This window comes from Ptychodera flava (assembly GCF_041260155.1).
Source record: "Ptychodera flava strain L36383 chromosome 23 unlocalized genomic scaffold, AS_Pfla_20210202 Scaffold_23__1_contigs__length_28996876_pilon, whole genome shotgun sequence".
NCBI classification, from domain to species: Eukaryota; Metazoa; Hemichordata; class Enteropneusta; family Ptychoderidae; genus Ptychodera; species Ptychodera flava.
Genome location: NW_027248277.1, coordinates 26,620,671 through 26,644,377, shown reverse-complemented (window position 1 = coordinate 26,644,377; position 23,707 = coordinate 26,620,671). Strand labels below are relative to the sequence as shown.

General features: G+C 35.4%; 1 protein-coding gene across 1 annotated transcript; it reads left to right on the top strand.

Moving 5' to 3' along the window:
- Nucleotides 1-86: 86 nt before the first annotated feature.
- On the top strand, nucleotides 87-21,746 carry LOC139123879 (myotrophin-like). The gene is made up of 5 exons (XM_070690031.1): nucleotides 87-188; nucleotides 11,071-11,172; nucleotides 16,280-16,378; nucleotides 21,316-21,414; nucleotides 21,705-21,746. The coding sequence occupies exons 1-5, from the start codon at nucleotides 87-89 to the stop codon at nucleotides 21,744-21,746; spliced, it is 444 nt and encodes a 147-aa protein (XP_070546132.1).
- The last annotated feature ends 1,961 nt before the right edge of the window (nucleotides 21,747-23,707 follow it).

The following is a 23,707-nucleotide window of genomic DNA, read 5'->3' as shown; positions in this document are numbered from 1 at the left end:
CTCCTGGAATTTAGAAGCGCTGAATTGTAGCCAAAAGTTGAAAGATTAAAGGCAGACTGTATCCATAGTGCAGTTGCTGATTATACATGTATGTTGAAGCGACACATCAGAACCCCCAGGGAGTCATACTCCTAGTCTCGCATCCCAGACCTCCAACCTGCATGCTGCGCGAGCGGCAAAGCCGTGAGGTGAGAGTAACCGCAGGTTTTGAAGTCTGACTAGAATCAACATGCTATATATACTGTCCAAAAGACTATTGCTTCAAAAATCGGCAAGATGAGAGAGCGCATCTATTGCTTATTCATATTGTAGGCAGAGCATCTCAAAATAGCCTTTTGAACTCGACTGAATGATTGTGTCATTCATCTAGAAATGTTTCAATGGAAGTAAACAGCCCTACGTTGACGTCGGTACGACTTCATGAAATCACAGTTACTCTCTCCCCAGCAACCATGATGAAATGGAAAAAAAATTGCAAAACGCTCAATTCCATTTACGAAAATGGTGATAGACAGCCTGACACCGAAGCAGGAGGTAGCTACGAGATTTATGTAAAGTATTGTAGAGATGGTACAAAATAGGCCATACTGTATCTCAGTGTGTATTAAAAGTAAAAATATTGTCATAGCTGTGTATACATGTCAGGTTACCATATTGACATATACAAATAAAAGTGTAGGCAAAGTTATAAACCATATTTTCTCAGAGTTTCTTAAAAAAATCCATTGCTTGTTAATGTTTGAGAGATTTTCATATAATTTCTGAAGATCATTTAGAGAACCTATTCAATTGCAAAGCAATTGGCAAAGGCGTCCTTTGAAATAGAATTTGAACTAAAACAAAAAGTTATTCCCTAAAGATCACAGTTCTGCTCTACTCTACTCTGTTCACTATGTAAACTTTCTTTTGGACTTCCTTACAACATTTCTTTTGAAAATTATGTGAATGGTTTTATGAATAATTGTGTGCATGGTTCAGTGCATCTTCTATTACAATGCGCTGCAGCTCAGGCACCACATATTACAAATTGCTACAAAATTATGTATGTTCAGTAGTTTACTTACTGAATTTTCCGTAGCTGTACCATACATCTGTAAGTTTACATTTTTTTTAGTGTAGGTTCAGAGACAATGAAGTATTCAGTCTTCAGACTGAGGGTGCAAGGCAGGTGTGTGTATTATCATTTATTGGATATTCAAAATTCTCTGTCATGGCAACATGACTGATTTGCCTTTGGAATCATTCGTAATTGTTCAAATTTATCATGTACAATAATGGATACATGCAGCATGTGATATGTCGACAACAGACTTACACACCACCTGTTCTGATTACCCAATGACCAGTTGATTACTGTAATTGCACAGTTTCTTCCTGTTTCCAAATCTGCACGAAGTCATTTGATGACCAGTCAATGGATGATGTGATTTGACCTTTTTGTATAGCCAGTCACTGACTTTCTCATGCAGTTATATGATTGGTATTGGTTTTATGCGGTGATTCTGCTGCTTCAAGTGAATAAATAATAAAAATCATAAGTAAGACAGGCACTGACACTAAAATTAACATTAAATACATTTTTGTATATTGATTTGTTTGATACTGACCCACATTTCAACCTTGCTAGTACCTTGAAAAAGCCCCATACACTAAACTTAAATTCACAATTTTTATGTTACACCTAAATCTGATGTTGAATTCCTCCAAAAGTTTAAATTGGAGAAAACCCTCTCAATGTATACAAGTGTACACATAAACTTGATTAACTAAGATGATGCTATAAATTTGAATAGCTTTTAATGATTTAGGGTAGTTTGTGTGACTTGTAAATATCCACTTTTTGTTGAATCTGCTACAGTGTCGGTGAGAGTTACAATCCTTGTGTCATTGAACTTTTGAAGAGAAGTAAACAGTAGTAAATAACAGTCTACTAAGAATACTTCAAAGTGCAGGTAACATCAATATGCTTCTGTAATGTCTGCAGACTAAAAAAATACACAAATGCGCTGGTGTTCACTGGCACTTGGCTCTTAGCACTTGTTAATATAGTACAATATTTTAAACCAAGGAAATTGAAGCACAATTACATTGAAATTTTTATGGATATAATGCCCTATTGACCTTGAATAGTTCTATCTTTATTCTAATGGTGTAAAGTAACACTGCATGAAAGCATGGACATTAAATAAATTTTGTACAATGATTTGTATTTTAGCCGAAGAGTGCATATACAGATGAATACAGTCAATATCCATTGCTTGTATCCAGCAAGCCTGTATTTTTGTGGATTCATATGAATTCATGTGTATTATTGTATAATACAGTCAACTCATTAGTGCGAATTTATCTGTATTTTTGCGTTTTCATGCAGTGTAAGATACATGGGAGATACATGCATTTTTTTGAATTCACAATGGCTTTGTAGTTTTTAGCTCCCATAGCCATATGTATATATGGCAATGGAAGCTATTCTTATAGGCTAGGGAAATGTCTGTATGTATGTATGTCTGTATGTCTGTATGTCTGTGTGTCTGTATGTCTGTATGTCTGTCCGTCACATCAACACAAAACTCCAAAACCGCTGTACATTTCATCTTGATATTTGGTGTGTACATGGATGATGGGCTGTAGATAAGATTTTGTTCAAATGAAGTTGTCATTGCCAAAAATATGCAAATTAAGTGAAAAAATGTAAAAACAGTCAAAATTGAAAAAACTCAATAACCACTGAGCAGATTACATGAAAATTAGCATGTAAGTACTTTGGGCTGACCTGAAATGATTGTGCACATCTTGGGTCAGTATCTTGGACTTGCTATTTTTCATGAATTTTTTTGTAATTTTCTCCCATTTTTGGTCAAAAAATCTTCTTCTCTGAAACCACAAGTCCGATTGATTTGAAACTTGGTATGGAAGTGCATAGGAGTGACCTTTCCCAAATTTGGGCAAATCGTGGTGAAATTTGCATATTTTAGTTTACACGTCCATAGACTCCCATGTATAAGGCAGATCTCCATAGACTCCCATGTATAAGGCCACAAAAAATTAAAAATTAGTTTCTCATCGTATTCATATTGCAAAAAGGATGCAGTGACACAAATTTTAGTCCCCACGGATGAAGTCCAGTGGGCTTATAGATTGGGTCATGTCCGTCTGTTCGTCCATCCGTGAGTCCATCCGTTCACGCAGATATCTCGGATATTTTGACAAAATGTCATGTGACCTTGATGACCTTTGATCTCAAATATACATATTTGTCCATAACTCAGTAACCACAAGTGCTACCACCCTTCATATATGGTATGATGGGACACCCTATGACGCCACATATTGTACCTCATTAATTATGCACATATCTAATTTTGAGCGAGCCAATAGAGCTAGAGGTCTGATTTTTGGTATATAGGGATAACTTAGCAATACAATTTTTTTGACAAAATGTCACGTGACCTCGGTGACCTTTGACCTCAAATATACATATTTGTCCATAACTCAGTAACCACAAGTGCTACACCCTTCATGTATGGTATGATGGGACACCTTATGACGCCACATATTGTACCTCATTAATTATGCACATATCTAATTCTGAGCAAGCCAATTGAGCTGGATGTCTGATTTTTGTATACAGGGATAACTATAGGAGAGAAATTTTTTGACCAAATGTCATGTGACCTCGATGACCTTTTACCTAAAATATATGTTTATGTCAATAAATAAGTAACCACAAGTGCTATGTCCTTTGTATTTAGTAGGATGGGAGACCTTATGACAACACACGCTTTACCTCATTAATTATGTACACATCTAATTCTGGGCAAGCGAATAGAGCTAGAGATCTGATTTTTTGGCATATAATTAGCTATATAATTTTTTTTTCAAAATTTCATGTGACCTCGATGACCTTTGACCTTTGATTATACATATATATGCATATCTCAGTAACCACAAGTTCTATACCCTCCAATTTTGATAGGATATTAGACCTTAAGATGTCACATCTTGTACCTCATTTATAATGCGCATATGTATTTCTTGGCTGGCCAATACTGCTAGAGGTCTGATCTTTTTTTCCCGATTTAGAACCATAACTTAGACATGCCTCATGTGTTTCAAATTGGGAACAACGACATAGACCTATGTGCCCATAGATCTCAACATATACACTCCAGTGATACTTCTTAATGACCACATTTTCCTGCCCCATCAAGACTAATACTCCTATTACAAGTGGGAACTATGTCATTGTAAATGACTTGTTGAGTTAATGGTTGTATCACAGTATTCGATATATCTAATTCTGTATTTTTTCCATTTTATATTCTGAATAAATACATTAAACATATTTCACTGTCTCCAGTACATTACATTTAAGTATTTTCACTTCATGCACTTTATCCCTTTCACACATGTTCAAATATCTGACCAGAGAACAAACACTAAATAGTCCAGGATGGGAGCTACAGTGTCATTGACGCTATTTTTTAACATACAGATCTTGTTTACCATCATATTAATGCACATTTGGAATAAAGTAGAGGTCTCAACATTGTTAAACATTCTTGCCTTACTGCATGATAAATCATTGTCAATGACTTGTCTTATATAGAATAGTAGTATTTTCTTCATTGGACATCTGCCTTGCTGATTCAGGAGTCAGAAATGAATAAACGTCTTGGGTCTTACGGTCAGTATAACATTGTTGCAACCTATTAGGGTGAGACTCTGGCAGCTTTTTGCTTTCTTTTTCTTTTCAGAGATATTTAATGCTATAAAAGATTGTTGTTTAAAAGAATAAAATTTTGATCATGAATCATTATACATATACATAATAAACTATACTAAAAGTTAAGTGAAATTGCTCAGCCATGTGAATATGTTTGAAAACTTGAATCATGGCTGTCGGATCACTGTCGGATTTGTTCTCTGTATGACTTACTTCAAGAAAGATTGACTATATACACATACTTTTCCGGATTTTATACAATGCATCGATACCAATAGAGTGCCAGAATAGTAGACTGTAATGAGGAAAACCAATATCATGGTAATACTCAGACAATTAAGTCTGATCCATTGAAGAGTGATTGTTAATAATAAGTAAGCAAGAAAAATATATGACACTTAGCACATATATATGAAAGTATTTTCATTGATAAATTGTGTGATATAAAGTATTTAAATGATAAAATTACATGCCTAGCTCATTGAAATAAAGATCAAGAAAATACATACCCTGATCAATTTGTAGGAATACAGTACATCAACAGACAATCTTGGTTACAAGATAAAACACATGAGAAAAGACTCAGATGATTTTACCAATGCTAAATTACATTTAATTGTGCATTGGACACTCCTGCATTGATACTGCGTTGATTAACACTTTCACAAAATGCATCTTGTTGTAGCAGTAATGTTGTGCACATAGTTAAAGGTACATGTCAATATGCTGCTAAGGTGTTTTGGTAAAGTGAACTTACTGAATTTTTCATAGTTGTATTATACATCTGTAAGGTTGAATTGTGTCATGTTCAGAGACAATTAGTTTGCAGTTTTCAGACTCGGGGTACAAGAGTGGCATCATATGTGTATCACTCTGCTGATATTGGAAATACTCTGTCATGGCAAGCTGCCGTTGGAACCACTCAGTATTTGTACTATCATGATTGCTGAAATTGCATATGTACAATAATATTAGCAAGCCATGACCACTGCGGACTCCAACATGGCCTGTTCTAAACTATTATTACCAGCAAATTATGCCTGTATGGGAACTACGATTCCACGAAGCTCATGTCAGGTATCTGAAAGCACTTTCAGTCAGTTGCCATTGACGAAAGAGAACATTGTATCAATTTATTTTCATTGGAATATCAATCGAAATCTCCACGTACGTGTTGCTCGTGTGTTCAGGTCACATCGAGAATATTTCCACAATAACCCCTACACTGACTTATATGCCAATAACGTCAACGTCTTAGTTGGTTTCTTGTACTGAAATTAAATCATAGGGGATTCAATCTCCAATGATGACGATGATGATGATTAAATATTTAAAATGAAGATAAATAAACATATATTTGGACTCAGTAAATTTGTTGTTATTGTTGTTGTTATTGTTGTTGTCGTTGTTGATACTATTTGCAGAAAAGAACAAAGTATGCGCTGCAAATTTCAACACAGCCTAACTATACATGTGCGTCGCAAATTCAATACAGCCTAACTATACATGTGCGTTGCAAATTCAATACAGCCTAACTATACATGTGCGTTGCTGCCTAACTATACATGTGCGTTGCAAATTCAATACAGCCTAACATTACCCAAGGAGTGTCACTTCATTGCCACACACTTTTTTTCGATCGCCAAAAATGCACCTAGCATGCATCGAAATCGGTAAAATTCAACGTAGGGTCAAAGCACATTAGTCCTTCTCAATAATACTCCAACATTTTTACCTCTGACCGATGAAAAGTCGAGAAATCAGCAAGTTTTTCAGCGTATCTGGACGTCTCTTACATTCAGATTTAAAAGGCGCGGCAGTGTATTGAGTCACGTGGGCGCTTTCAAATCGAACCAATAGCAGAGCTCGCCAAAATGCACCCAGCAAGCATCGAGAGCGGTAAAATTCGATGTAGGGTCAGAGCCTGTACTGAACGAATGGGCCCAGCGTGAAAACCCGGCAGTAACATAAGTTTCTCACGTCTTTGGAAGACTATGGGTGACACTGTCTGCGTGCGTCTGCATACGAAATTCTGGTAACTTTAACAGTTCCAGTTCACCCGCAGCAAGAGATCGTTCTTTCCAAAGATGTGAGAAACTTACGTTGCCTCCGGCTTTTCACGCTGGTCCATTCAGCTCTGCTATTGGTCCAAATATATGTTTTTTATCTTCATTTTTAAATATTTAATCATCATCATCATCGTCATCATCGGAGATTGAATCCCCCTATGATTAAATCAACAACTTTATTACATTTTTAGTTATACTTTCAGCATGTTTTAGCAGACTTTAGCCCCGGACTTTAGCTAAGTTTGGCGCCATTGTGAGCTTGGAACGACATGCAAGCGTGCAAGACAACACTGTACCAATTTACGATAAAAGAATATCGATCGATAATGTTAACTACACGATTACAGCAGAGACTCTGCGCTGTGTTTGCCTCTGTTCTGTGATTCTTTTCCTTTTCAGTGCAATTTTCATCGTTCATATTCACCCAAATTTCGTATGCATTAAAACAAAATGACAGGTATTTGGTCTGTACGACTTACGAGACACTGACTGATCCAAATGCGTTAATTTCTGCATAAACGCTGTCAGATCGCCATTTTATTAGGGGCAGGAGTATTTTTCAGTAATTGGAATAAATTCAATGCAAATATCATAAGTTTCGTCACGAAATTCAAACATTTAAAACCATAGGAATTTTGCATTTCAATCAAAGAATTGAAGAATTTGAACCAGCAAGAAGTGTGCAATGTATTCAGTACATTGGACGCCATTGTTTCCAATGGGAAATCGAGCTTATTCCCCCTGATGATTAAGTAAAACTTACGTTGTTATAATGGATTGGCTAGTGGGTCTAATTTGGGAGTCATCATCAACAAAGTTATAAATGTGTAAGACATAGTATAAAAAACTGAGTGGTTGAGTGTGTGTGTGATTTTTTCTTAACCACTGAAGAGGTTTTTTGTGATGATTTTTTCCCAAAAGTTTAATTATTAAGATAACATGGCATTAGTGTTTAAAACCTTGTAAATGTTGCATGATCAACCGAAATCCAAACATTTTATTCCTGCATGTTCACACTTCTTCGTATCAAAACAATTTCAATGTCTACATGACACAACACCTGCAGAAACGATGCATGTGCAGATTGAAATGTGTGCTCTATTTGTGGCAACTTTCATTGATTGCGGACAAATTTCAGACTTGAGCATTTCTATAAGACAACATTAAGAGTATGTCAAAGTACACCAGTCCTTATTATTTAAGACTTGTGTCCTGTAAATTGATTTTTCTCTTGGAAATATCTTTTCAAAAATACCCTCTCTTGTCACTTTTGTCAACTCAGTGAGGACTAGTCGTATCTATTTTCTCGTCACATGACATATTCTAGCAAAATTTTCAGTTGATCCCATGACAGCTAGTTGTGTTTTCTTCATGTTAATTTAATAATACTTTGCACTTTCACCACTGAACTGTAAAAAAAAATATATAGAGGTAATAATGCAAACAATCACATTTATTGTACAGTTATATGATTGTTAATTGATGTATGCCATGATCTTACTGCTTGAGACAAGTGAATTAGGAGTAGATCGATATAAACTTTATGCCACAATGACAGCCGACAAGGGTGGGCCGCGGTTTCTAGTTAGCTTTCAACTAGTTGAGTTGTACTTGGAGGAAATTTTTAGTGTTTTTTATATCTGCATGTTGAATAGTCTGCATGTTGAAAAGATCAAATCAACGTTAAATTAAGTGACCTGAGAACAATAAAATGTGAATTAATAATATGTTCTATTCAGCTTGATTATAGACACTCCATTTAGAGTTGACATGTCAACTTTTTCCAGTAATCATAATTGTCTCCCAAATTGCAGCCCCACATGGCCATGGGAAACTGTGCTTGAATATAACTCATAAATCTGTCATTCTATTTCCCTTTACTATATCAATTGTATCATTTGTTGGAAATATCAGGTTTTAACTCCTGGAGTATATAAGCGCTGAATTCTGGCCCAAAGCTGTAGGCTAGGTAAAATCTGCCCATTGTGCAGTATCTGCTTACAAATGCCTATTAACCATGCTGTATGAGGGTACTTATCTGATCCCAAAGGGCATAAATTCCTCAAATAAACAGGAACACTTTTTGTCAGTAAAGGTGAAGCCAGTACTGAGTGAGGAATTCTGAAGGGTTGCATTTAAATATGGTGAAAATGGCCTAAAAGTTTACAGTTAATGGAAAAACTGTAATTTATCATCAAATAAACTGTAATTTCTCATCTTCTTTTATCATAGCTGTGCCGTTAGAAAATGTATTGTTGAGTCTATCACATCAATCTGTAGATACTGAAAAAGGATTTTGAATGGTTATATATAATCTCATTAGAGTACAATATAATGCACCTGTTATATTTGTGACCATGGGGAATAATTTTACTTTTTTGTGAAATCTATGGTCACAGCATACTGTCAGTGTGCATGAATATGTAATCATGCTTTGTTCGTTCACTTGGTGGAGCTAGTAAGTGACTTACCTCAATGCATATTACTTAATTCCATTGTATGTACCATCTTTATTACGTATTAAGACTGTTTATTGCACCACACTGTGCGCTGCAAAGGCTCATGGCAACCGTCCTCAACGTGTGCAATCACTGTAGACATGACAAACACTTCAAAGATATTTGGATCTTAGGTTCCAAGAAAGAGCCATAATTTGGTTAACTTTAAAGTGAAGGTTTCTGGAGACATTTCTTATTTTAATAACGTGTCATATTCATCTTTTCAAAAATAAGTAGCAGATAAGCACTACTTATCTTAGCAAATGGTCACCATCACACTTTGTTAGAAAACACTGCAATATATGGTATGGAATGTTCAATCTACTTAATATAACATATTGAAATGAAAAACAGATGTTTGATATCCATTACCAATATTATCTATTATAAAACATTGATGATAGTATTTGCAAGTAGAAATAAAACAGTGAAAACTAAAGGTCATTAGGTTCATGGAGAAGAAACTTTTATTCCATTTCTTTTGTGCATGTACCAGTAGAGGCAGAATATCTACAAAATGTATGGATATATTTCTTCATTTTATCAGTTCAAAGACTGCTGGTGCCTAACCACTTCTTTTTGAAATGTTTTTTTTCCAAAAGTCCATCTTGGTAATGCTTCTCACCAAAGCTGCTTGACTATGTCATTATAAGTCATCTAAATTAGAATTGTTTTGCATTGTGCTGATGGCATAGTAAACATGATATAATCACAAACAACCATCAGGGACTTAGCCTCTTAGCCTCATCATCAACTTGTACTTTGATAGACACAAAATCAACTTGTAAATCTAAAAGGAGGACAAAGGTACATTTTCTGTTTAAAAAGAAATAAATTGAATAATACCTAAAAATTACACCACTGCCCCTTTAAGGTATTTTAAGTTTGAGATGTGATCTGTTCGGTGTTTTAATGAAGAACTGTATAAGTCTTTAGGGGGGGGGTACTGTTTTCTTTTTATTATTTACACTCATGAACCAATGACTTTCTTGTAACTAATTCATTCAAGTATTTGGATTAAGGATATGGACACAATCTTTGAAATCATGGCAATATACAAATGTTTTTAAGTTTATGTAACTTATTTTTATGAGCTTTCTTGACAATTTGTGACATGGTTCAATCACCTGAGGTCAATTTTAAATGAAACTTTGTACACCTGAAAGGATGAAGCACAACATGTACTTCTCAAAAATGTAATGATTTTGATGTCAGGCTGCGTTGTGTATGCAAACAATTAATAAATAATTTTTGTTACCTGTTTAAAACCACTTCTGATCAACATATTAAATTTCAATTTTTTGCTCAGAATGTGAGTCATACATAATTTGAAAATCAAATCGGAAAATAACCGATGAATATGTCAGACATCAGCTATCTCATATTTATAAAAAGGGTTCAGAGCAGATTTGAATCATCTCTGAACTCTCAAAGTTCATAGCTTGAGTAAAATTATCTTGACTCTGAAAAACATTTACACTTATACCAATGCATAACAAGTGTTAAGTTTAATTGTGATTCCTACATGAATGTCTGTTGTTTAAGATCCACTTATTAAAGCTAGCTGTCTTTCTTGAGTTTGGTGGCATTACGTTCATAAAATGATTCATTACCAATGTCCTACACTATTACACAACACATTCACCCTGCCTGATAACAAAAATTGAGTTCAATGAATATTTGTTTCAATGCAATCTTTCATGTATGTAAACAATTTCTTTAAGAGTTACTTTTACAGGGATTAATTATCATGAATGATTTTTCACTTCACTTGTAGGACAATTCAATGCCAGTGCATCTTGCTGCTGCAGAAGGGCAACTTGATATTGTGAAGTATTTTATCAAAACTCTTGGTATTGACAAAGAAGTCAAAGGACAGGTATGTAAATATTCATTAATTTGATATCATTGATTTTTTTCAGAATGGGAAAATGCTTTGGTAATTTTATCCGATAATATGACCATCTTAAATATTTGAACACCTAATTTTACAAAACACTCTTTATCTTTTCAAGTCGATGATACCGATATTTTCTGTACATGAAATGCTTAGATTTCGTAAGAAGTTTTGTGCCTTGTTTATGATATGTAGATGAGAATAATATAACTGTCTGACTGTCTATCTGCCAGTCTGTCTGCCTGACTGTCTATCTGTCAGCCTGACTGCATGTAATGTGTGTATTGATAGATTGATGGATGATCGATGGATGTCCATCCTCTGCAGCTCGATGTATTCATCATGGCGCTGCAAACATCTGGCCTTCAATTAGTCTATGGGTTATGTAAACATGGCCTAAAGCCTCTGTCGAACAACATAGTGTCTAAAAGCCATTAAGAGCTTCAAAACCTTAATGATATCAAAGAACTTCATTTCAAGATGCATTTGTTTTGGTCATGTGAAGGGCTGCATTATGATTGTATTTTGTGAACAAGTGTGTCCACAATTACAAAACATTAATATTCCTATTTTATAAAACATGTGCAGTTTAAATTTGTTTGAGTTTGAGTGAAGAAGCATGACCCAAATGATTATTAACTATTATCGTGCATGCTCCCCTACCAACCCTAGAACTTTCAAATCCCACCACCCTGAATTCTTCCAGCCACCCTAGGTATTTCTGAATGCAGGCGAAGTATTACATACTCTTTTGTTTTTCCAACACAACATGAATTGGCCAGTTTCATAAAGTTTCAGACTGAATTAGCTTGATATAAGCAGTGGTCTTAGCCTGAGCATCAACAATTGACAGTGATCAACAGGACTATAGTGTATGACAATGAGTTTAATGTCAGAATCATTTTTCAGTCCCAGTAAGACCTGATAAATTAAAATATTATATGTACTTATAGTCTTTACTGATTTTAATATTTGGAACGCAAGGTGAGTGATAACATAGAGGAAAGAAATCAGTCCCCTGGGGTGGGGAGGGAGTTTTCTTGTGCAACGGTTTACCTTTTATTTTATTAATTTTGAGTGTGATATTTCTAATAAAGTTTAAGTCCAAACCGTCTGACTGCTTTCTTTATTACTACAAGTTATTTTAGTAATTTTGACTGTGGTATTTCAAATACAGATTTCGACTCCACACCGTCTGAATGCTTTATATATTACCGACAAGTCCTTATCTCCTCTCCAACTTGTGTATACGCCACTGTAATTGCTCCGAAAACATTGCCAACTTGCTAATCCGCTGTCCGTATCAGCGGATTAAGTGATTGAGTCAACACCACAGCCGTCCCACACGCATTAAAATAAGGAAAGGGTTGAAGATCACAGACACAGTGTCACGATGTCGTCCGTAAAACTAGTGGACGCTTAAAATATTCATGAATTCGTAAATAAACAGGAAGGTAAACAACTTATTATTCATAAATAAACGGTAAAGGAGCTCCCTAGTGACCGGCCATTGAGAGAAATGACTGAAAAAAGTCGAAAACCTGAAAGCAACAACCTCGCGACCGGTCGTGTAGACAAATGTTGGCAAATATTCAACACTTTACACTAACAGCCACGACCTCATGATTGGTCGTTGAGAAAAATTACCAGGAAAAAAGTCAAAGCCTGAAAGCCATAACCTCATGACTGATCATTGAGAAAACGTCGGGCTAAATTCAACACTTTACAGCCACGACCTCACGACCCATCGTTTAGAAAAATTGCCGGGAAAAAAGTCAGATTCAAAGCTTGAAACCGTAACCTCATGACCGATTGTTGAGAAATGTCGGGAAAATTTAACACTTTACGGCCACGACCTCAACCGGCCGTGGACAGAAAATGAAGTCGGATACCTGAAAGCCACGGTCGTTGAGAAACATGTCGTGAAAATTCAACACTTTAGAGCGATCGAGCGATCGGTTAGGGAGAGAAAATATTGGGAAAAAATCGGAAACCTGAAATCTACGACCGTGGACGCTTAAAATATTCTCGTGGAGAGAAACTGAAGCTCCTTGTCTGTGATGAAATCAACTAGGCTACCGTCCGACCGATCAGGAGAGAAAATGTAGAAAAGTTAAAAGTCAATAACAATAGCCATGATGAGAGACAGCTCAGAAAAAATTAAAATAAATCTGAACGGCCTGAAGGAGAACAGCAACCGTTACGTTACAAAATTTTTGATGACATAGATTTAGTTCCTGACTGCATTTTCCTACCCTAGGACTTTAAAAAGCTAAGTCCATGCTTTTAGCTCATTCATATTATGTTCTGCCGTCGTTGAGTTGCGTGTTTGAAGAATGATAATGGTGGAAAGTGCATAACAATACAGCGAAAATATATAAAAGTCAGCGTGGACCCTCTGTTGTGCCGCGCAACAACATAAACGCAGCCGCTGACGTTTTTACAAACAGAATACATAGACGATGTATCAAATACCATGAAATCGTTTTTATTGAAAAGGCGTGCTTGCAGTACCAGCACCTTAACAAACAAAAAACTGAATAAAAAGTTGATGATTTTATCCATCTAGTTCTCGGAAACGGAAGCGAGGGCTGTCCGTCTTTGGGGAAAATACTATAACTTACGCTTGACATGGACGCGGAAGGGAAAAACACACTAACATTCTAAAACGAGAACAGGCAAGAAAATGTAAGCAAATTCGTAAGCCTGGTAATACCGGGGGTAATACTAGGAAGTCTAAGTCGTGTTCCTTGCCATTCAAGATGTTTTGTTGATACGATGTGCACATGGTGGAGGTTCTTTTTGAATAAAGTAGGTGAGAATTTCACTCATGGATAGTCGCTGATGTAAGCTTATTATCGGGGAAGCCGGGCAAACGAGTCGGTCACAGCATGGATGTAAAAAATAGACTATTTTTTGCATCAATGGTCAAAGTCGATGACGGTGTGCTAAGTTTCTGATACACGCTAGATGTACGGTGACGATGCATCGATGGTGGCATCGAATAATACGGATAGTGTATAATACTAGCATTCATGATGACATCAATCTATATTGAGCTGCCTGCAGCGGTGTTCGTTCGGTTGATGCTGTCCGAGCCTCGCTAAAAGGAGAAAAAAAAACTCCTTTTCCGTGCCTGAAGAAGCTACCACCTCGATTGACCAAGGGGGTTTGTGTAGATGTATGTGCAAGATGCGCCGGAGAGGCAGGAAACGTGATACCTCACCCTTCATCTCTTTCTGTGCAGAATTTTCAGAAGTTTTGTTTATGTTCTCAGACTCATCGTTATCAACTTTTTTGTGACAAATAGGATAAAAATTGAATCCTTGTTTTGATTTTGTAGGATTGATTAAAACCAGTCTTGTAGCGTGCTCATATAGAATGTACGAACTTTTCATTATATAACATCAAGGGAAATATGTTTACTTCTGGACTGGAAATAAACAGGTTTGAGGTCAAAGGGTTCTACTTCCGACTTCCGCTCTCAGTGTCTTACGGATGACATCGGACCATGACCGACTCAAAAATGTAGGTTGGTTTTCTGGCTCAAGATGACCATTTTAGACGGCGTACTTTGGCATGTAACAGTTCATCGGTATAGTGATACTTTCGATAGTCGTTAAATTTCGATTGACTTCTATATCTGCTCAGATTTGCGGTTTTTTGTGACACTGTGTCTGAGATCTTCAACCCTTTCCTTATTTCACTACGTGTGGGACGGCTGTAGTGTTGACTCAATAAGCTAATCCGCTGATACGCTCAGTCATTAACAAGTTGACAATGTTTGCGCAGCAATTAGAGTGGTATGTGCACTGGTTGAAGAGGAGATAAGGAATTGGAAACACAGTCAGACAGTTTGGAGTCAAAAGCTTTATTTGAAATATCACAGTCAAAATAATAAAATCAAATATTAAAGGTAAACCGTTGCACAAGGAAAACCTCCTCCCCACCCCAGGGGACTTTCATCTGCCCCTGTGGTGTATGTGGCTGTTAGTGTAAAGTGTTGAATATTTGCCAACATTTGTCTACACGACCGGTCGCGAGGTTTTGGCTTTCAGGTTTTTTACTTTTTTCAGTAATTTCTCTCAGTGGCCGGTCACTAGGGAGCTCCTTTTATACCGTTTATTTATGAATAATAAAATATGTACCTTCCTGTTTATTTACGAATTCATGAATATTTTAAGCATCCACTAGTTTTACGGACGACATCGTGACACAGTGTCTGTGATCTTCAACCCTTTCCTTATTTTACTACAGGACGGCTGTGGTGTTGACTCAATCAATTAATCCGCTGATACTGGACAGCAGATTAGCAAGTTGGCAATGTTTTCGGAGCAATTACAGTGGTGTATACACAAGTTGGAGAGGAGATAAGGACTTGTCGGTAATATATAAAGCATTCAGACGGTGTGGAGTCGAAATCTGTATTTGAAATACCACAGTCAAAATAAAAAATAACTTGTAGTAATAAAGAAAGCAGTCAGACGGTTTGGACTTGAACTTTATTTGAAATATCACAGTCAAAATTAATAAAATAAAATAAGGTAACCGTTGCACAAAAAAACTCCCTCCCCACCCCCGGGGACTGATTTCTTTCCCCTATGGTGGTAATTGTGATAATATGAAATTAAAGATATATCATAAATGCATAAATGCAACAGAAAGAGCTGACAATAATATCGAAACATGATGGCTGCAGGAAGTCACAGCAAAACGAACATAGCGCCTATTTTTGGAACAAATATGAGCTGTTTCAAGTTTAGCTTGTTATGGAAACAAACCAAAGTTACAGTACATTTAGATCAGACAATTATGCCTCACTTGGATGACATTCTTGTTTTTGTTGAAATGATTAGAATGCATTATGATCGAGCTATGCAGATGTCTATCACATTAAGACCATTAGTTAACATATTTTAAGTTTTCAATATATGTCCTCCGTAAAATCTAGTCTGTGAAATCTGACGTACCTGAACATTAATTTTGTGTTTTAACATATACTTCATGCATTGAACACACATCTATCTGCTTAACTCTCAACTATAGATCAATAAAACAAGTGTCTATTTGTTTAACTTTTCAATTATAGGACAATAAAACACCTCTGATATATGCTGCTGAGGGTGGTCGCAGTGAAGTGGTAAAATATCTTCTTGGTATTGGTGCTGACATTGAAGCTGTTACATCAGTAAGTGCATGTTTGACAAGATGTCATTGAACATTGAATTTGTTATCTCTGATATTTCAAGGTAAATTATTAACATTTATGCTGATTTCAGATGTTGTGTCAAATTGAAATGTGATATTCACAGGTAAAAACTAAACCTATGAATTGTGTTAAATTGTAAAGCCTGGTCATATCAGTCAAGAATGAGGGAAATTGTCTACCATTGCAACACCATTGCAGTATGGTAATGTGAATAGCATGACAATCAAAGGGAAATCAATGACAAAGTAATGCCGCATCATGGCAGTTATGTGTGATGTCATCTATGTCAGAATCACTGTGAATCAAACGATTGTCTTTACATGCATCACTTTTAATTGTTAAATAAAATAATAAACTAGTTATGAGATGTTGTAAGGGTCAGAGACAGGGAGTTAATTATGAATTCTAGCAGTAATTAAAATCATAAAGACAATATTTGCATATTAATGCTTTTAAATACAAGTTCCAATGTCAAATAAAATATGTAGGCTGTAGTTGACATGTAAGCAAAAAGTTAAATCACATATTTTGACTGGCTATAGATAGATTTGTGCTCTAAATTTGGTCTTACGTAGAAAACAGACGCAGATTTATCCTGGTAAACTTGAGTTTTCCCATATTAGAAATTTGTTGATGTGGTTAACATTGTGGAACATACTATAGTGTGCATTTTGTAAACGAACCTGGTGACTGGTGTAGCCATATTGCATTATAAGTAGGGCAGACACTGACATCAAAGTTTACATTACATAATTAACTAATGCTAATTAACTGTTAGTCATTTCATTATTAACCAATTCAGTCGACTTTAGGAAAAGAATTAAAATAATCAAAAACTGTTTATTACAAATCAGACAAAGAGTATTTCCTATGTATGACACAAAGAATCTATGAAAACTTCTGTCATTGAGCTGACAGTTGCTAAGTCTGATAAAATTTTTACAATGCAGATAGCAGTCCTTTGTCTTAAAAATTTGCCTAAACAATTTGACTGTTTCATGATTATAGTAAATAATACTATTATTTCAGTTGTAATATGCTATTGCATTTGGTTCCTGGAGTAGAAAATTGAAATATTTGTCTTATGACTTTGTTGACACCAGAAATTGATGACTTAACTTTACCTAAGGGGACCTCCAGTTATGAATTAATATATTAAAGTATGGTAGTAGAAATAGAGAGGGAGTTGCCTTGCATCCTGGCAAGCTTAAATTTGTAAATGAAGGCTAAGGGCTTTTCCACAATTTTCAATTCCAGGTTCCCCCATTAGTGGGGTTCTCCTCCAAGTCAAACACTTGGCCAGTACGATGTTTGATTTCTATGACAGTATAAAAAACGCTGTTGTTTCTATTGTGTTTTTCAAAAAAAGAAAAGTCATTGCCTTTTCTGAGGGTGGCAAAATAATCTTTCAAAACTTCTGTCATTGAGCTGACAGTTGCTCAGTCTGATAAAGTATTCACATACAGATAACCATTTTTAAAGTTTCTGAAAAACTTTGCCTGGACAATTTGATTTTTCCATGATTATAGTAAATAATACTATTATTTAATAAGTTTTTTTTATTACATGCCTCATATATAGAATGTCACACGCTCCATAGGATTCAATGGTAACTCGTGGATGACGTCGCGGGCCGCATAGTCATCATTGGATAACTTTTTGATGTAAAAATGTTTAAATTTCATGTTTTGCATAGGAAATCCGGTTTTTGGAAAATTTTGCCGAAACAAAATCGATAAACCGCATAACAGTAGTTTAAATATATCATTGCGCCATTCGATGATAAAAATTGTTCAATTTTGAACGGATTTTCATCTAATATTGCAATAATATATATTATAGCCCAAACATGGGACTATGTGCCCGAGGGCAGGTGACCATTTGCCCGACGTAAGGAGGTCAAATGGTCTCCTGCCCAGAGGGTACATAGTCCCTTGTTTGGGCTATAATGTTTTTATTACATGCCTCTCTTACTCGATTTGCACCAAAAATATTTACGTTTATTGGCAAATTATAGTCAAATGCTTTATTTTATTTTAGACGAAAAACGGTTAAAAATAGAACGATTTTCATCATCGAATAGCGCATTGAATTATTTAAACTACTGTTATGCGGTTTATCAATATTTTAAAGCGAAATTTTCCAAAAACTGGATTTTCTGTGCAAAACATGAAATTTCAAGACTTTTACGTCGAAAAGTTTTCAAGTTGAAAATAGTTCCGGTTCACTTTCAGTCCAGTGATGACTATGCGGCCCGCGACGTCATCGGCCAGTCACCATTGAATCCTATGGAGCGCGCCACGTTCGATATACGAGGCATGTAATAAAGGATTGGATTACCATTTGCCAATAAATCTAAATATTTTGAGAGAAAACTGTGTAAGAGAGGCATGTAATAAAAACATTATAGCCCAAACAGGGGACTATGTGCGCTCGGGGCAGGAGACCATTTGCCCGACGTAAGAAGGGCAAATGGTCACCTACCCTCGGGCACATAGTCCCATGTTTGGGCTATAATATATCATGTGCTATTGCATTTGGTTCCTGGAGTAGGAGGTTGAAATATTTGTAACGTGACTTTGTTAACACCAGAAATTGATGACTTAAGTTTGCCTAAGGGGACCTCCAGTTATGAATTAATATATTAAAGTATGGTAGATGTGTGTAAGAGGAGTTGCCATGTACCCTGGCAGGCATGAATTTGTAAATGAAGGCTGAGGGTTTAACAGAAATTGCAGCCTGAACTGTATCACATACATCTAAACTCATCATTTTAAAACACTCAGTTTTATAGAGAAGGCAATACTTTTAGGAGTGCTTTCTAGGAATTTTATATCAATGCCTAAAATACTCTCAAAACCAACATTGCTTGGTTCTTTCCAGTTTTGATAACTTAAATTTCATTCACAAATTTTGATACTTTTCATTCAACGGACCCTACCTTTCAATTTCAAAGCAGAACTGAGGAAATGTGCTTTTGGATAATTTGCATACTGTCAGTAATATCACTGTAAACTTGTCAATATCTCATAAAACACTGGTTTATTTGGAATAATTGATTGAGTTTTGATTAAAACTATGAACACAATGCATATATAGCATTAAGTGTGTCTTTGGCATCCTAAACAAGAATAAGGTGCATTATCAGAGTCCATATGTACTCAGCTCCATCTGTTTAATTATTTGTATCAATATTTGACCATCATATGTAAATCTACATCCATAGTGTAAAGGACATTTACTTAGCATCACATCACCTTTGCTTGTCCTGCACTGCAATGTACAGTGCACTGATCTGTTTTCAGATAAGTTTACTGATAATATAAGCATTTGTGACATCTTACACACATCAAGGGATTGAACTTTTTCATTAGGGTTTGGGTAAGATGATTATGATGGTAAAATATTTCTGAGTGTTACTTCAAATTTTTTTGTCTGCTTTGGCCAAGGCAAGGTGTTTGGTAAAAAAACAAACAAATCAGCAAAACACTGCCATATCATATTTACATCATCACTGTGCGTTGAAAATGTGAATTGTTCTGCCCTTTGTGCTATATGCAAAGAGCAACTTAAATTTTCTTTGACTCTCTCAAATGTTGAAAATGGAGAAGTACTCATTTTAGGTCTGATAGTATCAAGAAGAGCCATGTCATAATTTTCTATCGTTGAAAATTATACAGAACATAACAAATCATGTACACTACTGTTTTCAAAAGAAGAATAAGTTTAATCAGATTTGGATTGGCATTGTCTTTGAAATGCTGCAACCAATGTGTGGTAATATTATTTTAGCACACTTTTTTATAATTCAAGCCTATCACATGATCTTTGTATGTATATTTCATGGGCAATTGTGTTATGGCATTGTTTTCAAATATGAACACAGGACATTGCATTTATCATATGACAATAGTATCTCCTCACCTGCTTTTTTGCTGGTTTATATTTTAATCTATTATCCATACCCTAGTGTATTTCTGCCTCTCTAACCATGTTTAAGAATGACAATATTTTTGAGAGTGTTGGTTCATTAAAAATTATGCAAGCTCTGGTTTCTTGCAAAGAAAAAAACTGTAACTTCGTTATCTAGGCCTAGTTTATTCAGATTGGTTTTCTCAAACCATATCTAATTTCTGTGAAGTTCATTTGTCTGCACTGCACTGCACTATATGTAACTCATTTGACAAAGAAACATTTTTAAGTTGTTAAGATCTAATACGTATACCGAATTATGTTGTGAATCATTATGAATGAAATATATTTATATAGAAGTAATTGCCCTGATATGTTAGCTTGTACAAGATTTGTTCTCCTCTTATGTACAATACTCCTCTAATCTTTGCATCAAGAAAAGCCCTTACAGATGTGGAAATGATTCTTATCGGGGCTGATGCAAACAAAGATGTGTATATGTATAGTTAAACGCGGAGCCTCCCTTTAAAAGGACGCCAAATTATGGCAGCGTTCATTGTGTAACACCAAACAGGCAACACGCAGGCACACGCTCCAGAAAATGCAACTTTTTAGTTTTCCCCGGCCGCATAAACACAAACAGACTGCCAAGCGGTCAGCTCGAAGTTGCTGCCGATTGATCTCTGTGGTTATATTCAAAGTCTAAAGCGGCTGGAAGACAATTTTTTAGGAAATTCGAGCGTTTGTGGCGGGGAATCAATGACCATTGGCGATTTGAACCGACCGTCAATCAAAAGCTTGCATAAATTCTGTTTGCAGGATTAGCAAAATATGACAAAAGGTTGAGATCAGTTTGTGTAATCAATGTTATAGAAATCAAACATCGTACTGGCCAAGCATCGGACTTGGAGGAGAACTCCACTAATGCGAGAACCTGGGATTGAAAAGTGCGGCTTTAAGTTGATTCAGATATACTAGCTTATTCATTTTGCCTTTTCCCCTAGACCAAGGATACTCCTCTGACCTGGGCAGCATACAAAGGCCATCCGGATGTGGTGAGGATTCTGATTGATGCTGGTGCAAACAAACAGGCATGTGATGAGGTGAGTTACTACTTTTTAGAGTATAACGTACATGCGATACAGCGTACTCTGTATTCATACAAAGTTTGGTGTAAGGAGGTTTTTCCTTTTCAAATTTCCAGTCTGTGATATTTGCACTGAAATAAAAATGTATGTTACTGATAGTGTGCTCTATTGCTATCAGAAATAAATTGAATGAATAAAGCAAAACAAAAAAATCCTCCAAAAATTCTTTACTGTCAGTCTTCTAGACAAATATCACCACTATATCTTTGTAAGATTGATCAGATTATGAAATTTTCAATTAACAGAAGAATGATTTGAAATTAAACATGACAATTATATTCATGTAATATGCACACCTTGTGAATACTCAAACATACATAGTCAAGTGATAGCATTTGCAGTGTGGATGCTAAAGAACACTTAGGGATGTGGAAAAAAATCCCTGTTGAAATGTTGTATGACACCCTAGCATTATGTTAAAATGCATTGGAAGAATTTACATCCATGTTACTCAGCTTGTTTTTTCCAATGTACATTCCCATTTCTTTCACAGGATGGAAAGACAGCACTGATGTTGGCTCTTGATAATGGTCACACTGAGGTGGCAAAGCTGTTGAAAGATGCAAGTACACCAGTAAAGTAAACAAAATCCAAGTAGGTGAGCATCCATCCATACATACACAAGAATGTTTATTTTGAGTTGCAGGAAAAATTTGCTAGAATCCTAATACTTCAACTCAATTTAAGTGACCTAGCTGTTAACCACTAGTACATATATGTGTTAATAATATCAGATCGACAAATGCTATATCTTTATGTGTCCAATAACTTAACTCTCATAAAAATTGCTGGAAGATGTTTTCGCAGATACATATTAAAATTGCTAGCCAGTTTAATTGACTTGCATGAAGAAATGCATTTAAATGTCATCGAAATAAATAATTTTCTTCAAAGATTGATTAAAATATTGTAGTATCATGGGCTATGTTGATAAAAATCAAATAATGGTGTCGCTTTGATATATTTTGTAGTAAAACGGTAAAATTCTGCTAGCATAAAAGAATAAGGAAAAATGCCCACTCAGTAGTCTTTCTTTAAAAATAGTATTTGTGTCATCATTGCTTATCAATAAACACATCTACTACTCCATATATTTTAAAATAATTTCTAAATTAAAGTTGTCTAAATGAACCATATACTTTCAAGTAATGACAGTGTTCCCGTGCTAATCCTTGAAGGCTGGATGAGCTAGCTGTATGAGGTTTAAGGCTGTGGTATATCTTCTAACTGTTAGCAGCAATATATTCAATAATGGTAGAAATCAAAATATTCTTATGTGTACAGTCATACTATAATGGTTCAATAACTTGTAGATAATATTTATTTTTTACTTTTACAGAAATATCCTGGACCCAATGCAATTGAACCTATCAGTAAACACACTTGGTCTCTGCCTACCTCAATAGAGGGATTCAATCACACCAAGGAACAGTGCAATGTAAGATACAATGATATGGATGACACTACTTCAAGACAGTTTAAAACGTCCATAAAAGTTTAATATTCTCTGATAATGGGAAACATTGAATATTTGAGCAACGTTTGATAACTTTGCTTTTATACATGTGAAAGGTAAATGTATTGTCAAAGTTTTAAATGTTTTGTAGTACTATTTGTACATATTAATAATAACTGTACTTGACGGATGCAGAGATAGGCATTACTTTCAACATTGTTTAGGCTTTGTGATGATGATTTACTTGTCCGTGATGCAAATACAATGCATTGTGAAACAATTAAAAATTAATTAACGACAGTTTTCGCACAATTGCTTTTGTTGTAAATTGTTTTGCAGAAGATTGGGTTTCTCCAGAACCGTGATAAATCACCATTTGTTCATAAACGGAAAAATTATTTTCACCCTACAAGAAGTGATTTCAGAGTGTACTCATTTCAACTTATTGAAAATGTCATATAGTTCTGAATGTGATATCATGTGCGTCATCATTAATCACTTACAATGATGAATTTTTGAGCTGTGAAAGGAACAGTTTCCCCCCTAAATATGAGGCGTATGGCAGTACTCTGTTTTCAATCAATATATGAAAGTAGTGAAAAAACCTCAAAAAAATTGATACTAGGATATATGGATGATGATCAGTAGCAGTGTTGTCATTTTAGCATTTCTATTTCAATCTTGCGACATACAGAGGCACGTACTATATAATGGAGAAAACCATATAAACTAATTTTGATGATAATTCAGTATAGTAATATTATTAAGCCTTCGTGAGGGTATCAATCTCAG

Excerpts from the sequence above, each read along its gene's own strand:
- LOC139123879 (XM_070690031.1), top strand. The coding sequence starts at position 87 with ATGTATGTTGAAGCGACACATCAGAACCCCCAGGGAGTCATACTCCTA. Across the intron at positions 11,173-16,279 it reads ACAAAGAAGTCAAAGGACAG|GACAATAAAACACCTCTGAT; the intron begins GTATGTAAATAT and ends TTTCAATTATAG. Across the intron at positions 16,379-21,315 it reads ACATTGAAGCTGTTACATCA|ACCAAGGATACTCCTCTGAC; the intron begins GTAAGTGCATGT and ends CTTTTCCCCTAG.